At 38.9% G+C, this 3,879-nt stretch overlaps 1 protein-coding gene across 1 annotated transcript in view; it reads right to left on the reverse strand.

Annotated features, from left to right (window-relative positions):
* Window positions 1–579: 579 nt before the first annotated feature.
* LOC103204509 (zinc finger protein 383-like) overlaps window positions 580–3,879 on the reverse strand; it is a 50,808-nt gene continuing 47,508 nt past the window's right edge. Inside the window, exon 5 of the mRNA XM_042782162.1 lies at window positions 580–786. Coding sequence (XP_042638096.1) covers window positions 580–786 — 207 coding nt within the window. The remainder of the gene's footprint in view (window positions 787–3,879) is intronic.

The following is a 3,879-nucleotide window of genomic DNA, read 5'->3' on the forward strand; positions in this document are numbered from 1 at the left end:
AAAAGTTTCTCCTCAGTGTATACTCTGATGGTGATTAAGATTTGAACTTTGAATAAAGATTAGACCACAATCTTTACATTCAAAGTCTCCTTTTCTATCATGGTGTCTCTGGTGCTGCTCCAATCCACAACTGTCCTTGAAATCTGTCCTGCAAGTGTGGACTTGCTGGTGCCTATTTAAATTGCCTTTCTGCCCAAAGGTCTTCCCACACACCTTACACTGATGGGCTTTATCTCTAGAGTGAATTTTCTGATGCTACACAAGTTTGAGTTCTGAGTGAAGCTTTTCCCACACACTGTACATTGGTAGAGTCTCTCTCCAGTGTATAGCAACTGGTGATGAATGAGCTGTGAGTTCACATGAAAAGCTTTGCCACATTCCTTATACACATATGGCATGTCACCCATATGAATTCTCTGATGCTGAATAAAGATATTTTTCTCACTGAAGGCCTTACCACATGCCTTCCATTTAAAGACTTTCTCTCCAATGTGCACTGTCCGATGATGAAACAGTGTGGACTTGAAGTAAAAGCTTTGCCACACTCCCTACAATCCCGAAGTCTCTCCCCACTGTGGATCACTGGTGTTTAGTGCAGTGGGAACTGGCCATGAAAGGCTTGCCACACTCTTTGCACATATAGGGTTGCTCCCCAGTATGGATCCTTTGGTGATGTATAAAACTAGATCTGAAACAAAAGGCTTTGCCACACTCCTTAAACTGATAGGCCTTCTCTCCAGTGTGAAATTGCTGGTGTGCTGTATACTGGGAGTTGCCCCTAAAAGCCTTGTCACATAGAGGTTACTTCTTACTGGATATCTTTTGGTGCTGAACAAATATGGAGTTAAAGCTAAAGACTTGGCTATACTCCCTACCTTGGTATGGCTTTTCTCCAGAGTGGCTTTTTCTGTTACTGAAAAAAGTCTGAATTGTGACTATAATGTTTTCCCCACATATAACAGCTATAGGAAATCTATACATCTAGAACTTGCAGGCGTTTTTCATAATGAGAACTAACATGTTTTTTTTTTTTTTTCCTGATTTCTTTTGTAGATGGCTTATATTTTCTATAGAAACTTTGTCATTATTACCTATCTCCACAGAATCTCATTTTTATTATTCTATCACCTGAGAAATTTCCTCTATGCCTCTCTATATTGCCCTTTGACTTACAGGTATTTTGAAAATCAGGCCCCTCTCTCAGATACTCATCTGATATCAAGCCAGAGGATTTGTGTTTGTCAGAAATTGTTTGTTTTGAAGTCAAATGTAAATTCTCAGCCCAGGTTTTTCCACCTAATAAGAGAATAATAAATAAATGAAAATATCACCTCTCAGAATTATTAGAGGGAACTAGATCAGTGGTTAGCAAACTTTTTCTGTAAAGGGATAGATGGTAAATATTTTTGGCTCTAAGGTCATATGGTTTCTGTTGTAACTACATAACACTGCTGTTGTAGTGTGAAAGCAGTCACACACTCAAAAAATAAAACAGTCACTGTTGAGTCAATTCCAACTTCATAGTGACTCCATGTATTTCAGAGTAGAACTGTATTTCATAAGATTTTCAGGGTTGTGACTGTTCTGAAGCAGATCACCAGGCCTTTCTTCCAAGGAAGATCTGGGTGGGTTTGAACCACCAACTTTTTGGTTAGTAGCCCAGGACTTAACTGTTTGTGCCACCTCAAAAAAAAAAAAAAACTCACTGCTATCGAGTTGGATTCAACTCACAGCAATCCCTCCTTGGGTTTCTAAGGCGGTATCACTATGGAAGTAGATTGCCCAATCTTCATTCCGAGGAGTGGCTAGTGGGTTTGAACTGCCAGCCTTCTGGATAGCAGTCAAATGCCTTAGGCACTACACCACCAGATTTTGTTTCTGTTGCAACTACACAACATTGTTGTTGTAGTCTGAAAGCAGTCACAGACAGTATAGAAATGAATGAACGATGCTATGATGCAATAAAGCTTTACTTATGGGCACTGAAATTAGAATTCATATAATTTTTATGTGGTACAAAATAATATTTTTCTTTTTATTTTCTTCAACTATTAAAAATTCAACCATTCCTAGTTCTAAGACCGATTTAGTCTATGAGCCATAGTTTGTCTGAATTAATCATCAAGTGAGATTAGTATGCCTTATTAATACACAGCTTTTATATGCTTATAAAATGCCTCTAGAGCACAAACAGAATTAGAAGAGGCAAGGAAAAGTCTTGAATCCCAAAAAGGAAGAGGAAGCTTTATTAGGGATTACAGATCTAAAGAAGTTTTTTAGGGATTAGGGATCCAAAGACAGCTCCAGATGAAAAAGTAGCCAAAAGGATAGGAGTAGACAATTAGGGAAAGGAACAAGGGTTGCTTAGGAATGAGTGAAAAGCCAGACAACAAAGAGGATGGGAAAGTGAAATAGCAGGGCTCCTCTAGGGCAGGGAAGGAATAGAGAAAGAGGTGAGAGGAAATGCAGAATTGAGGAGTGACTGTTATGTACAAAGAGAACAAGAATAAATTGTTAAGCAAGAATCTTATGAATCATGAAAAAACAAAGCAAAACATCAAGTCCTTGTCTATAAAATATGGAATAAATTAGTAAAGTATGAAATTATCCCTGCTAAAGTATGAAATTATTCCTGCTATCAGTACATTTGCAATTCATTTAGGAAATATAAATAATATACATAAAATGGAGAACACAGTAGTGGATTAGAACACAGATCTAACCCACCATCTACAATAACTTAACCCATGGTAAATCATGAGTTAATCACATTTTGCCATCCCAGATTGGCTTCATGTTACTATTTCTCAAAATGTGGTCTTTATATAGTCTGCATTAGAATCACCTGGATGCTGTATAAAACATGTAGATTCCTGGTCCACACACTGGGTAGAGCTGGGCACATGGGTAAGAATTTTAACCAGGTGTAATGCACACGATTATTTATTAACTGATTTATTTCACCAAGAGTGATTTAGTTCATGAAGGGATAATGAGACGTAACTCCACTGATTACTGTTCAATTTGAATTGTCAGAGGATATAACCAAAACACAACCAAACTCAATACCACTGAGTCAAATTCTGACTCATAGCCACCCTACAGGACAGAGTAGAACTGTCCCATAGGCTGTGAATCTTTCCAAGGCTGTAAATATTTATGGAAGCAGATTGCCACATCTTTCTCCCACAGAGTGCCTGGTAGATTTGAACTGCTGACCTTTCAGTGAGCAACCAAGCACTTAGCCACTGCACCACCAGGGCTCTTTCAGAGGATTCCACTCCTGTGAAAAGTCTCAGAAATATTATAACAGAAGTTCTCACACAACAAAGACTGGATGTGGTAGAGTGAGGCATATGACTAGTATCCCAACAGTCACCACCAGGGATGGCCCTCAAACTTCCCCTGGGCAAAGCACCCTGAAAATGCAAGCCACAAGCCTCTTCTCCTTTTCCTAGCTGAGAAGCATCAGTAGATGTGGAAAACGGAAACAGCACTAGGGATTGAGGACAAATCTGGGAAACAGTATAAGGAACAGTAGAACCCATTACTAGGAAAGTAGACTCACATGGACTGATAATAATATGAGTAATGGTAGTAACTCATAATCACTGAGCATGTACTATGTGTCAAATGCACAAATTATCTTAATTTAAACAACCTGATGAGGTAGATACTATCACTATGCCCATTTTATAAGAAAAAACAGAAACAAAGTCACATTGTTGTGCCCAGGCTGTAAAGGAGAATTTCGGAAGAGAAGAAGACGCCAATCCACGCCAAGGCAAATGCAATAGGACAGTTTATTAGCTAACTTAAGTCAGGGTCTTTGCCCTTACCAGGTCAGTGGCTTAAGCAAAAGACCCCGTACCCCGTTTC

The sequence above is a fragment of the Orycteropus afer genome, unplaced genomic scaffold (genome assembly GCF_000298275.1).
Source record: "Orycteropus afer afer isolate SDZICR_OR568_19922 unplaced genomic scaffold, OryAfe1.0 scaffold00250, whole genome shotgun sequence".
Taxonomy (NCBI): Eukaryota; Metazoa; Chordata; class Mammalia; order Tubulidentata; family Orycteropodidae; genus Orycteropus; species Orycteropus afer.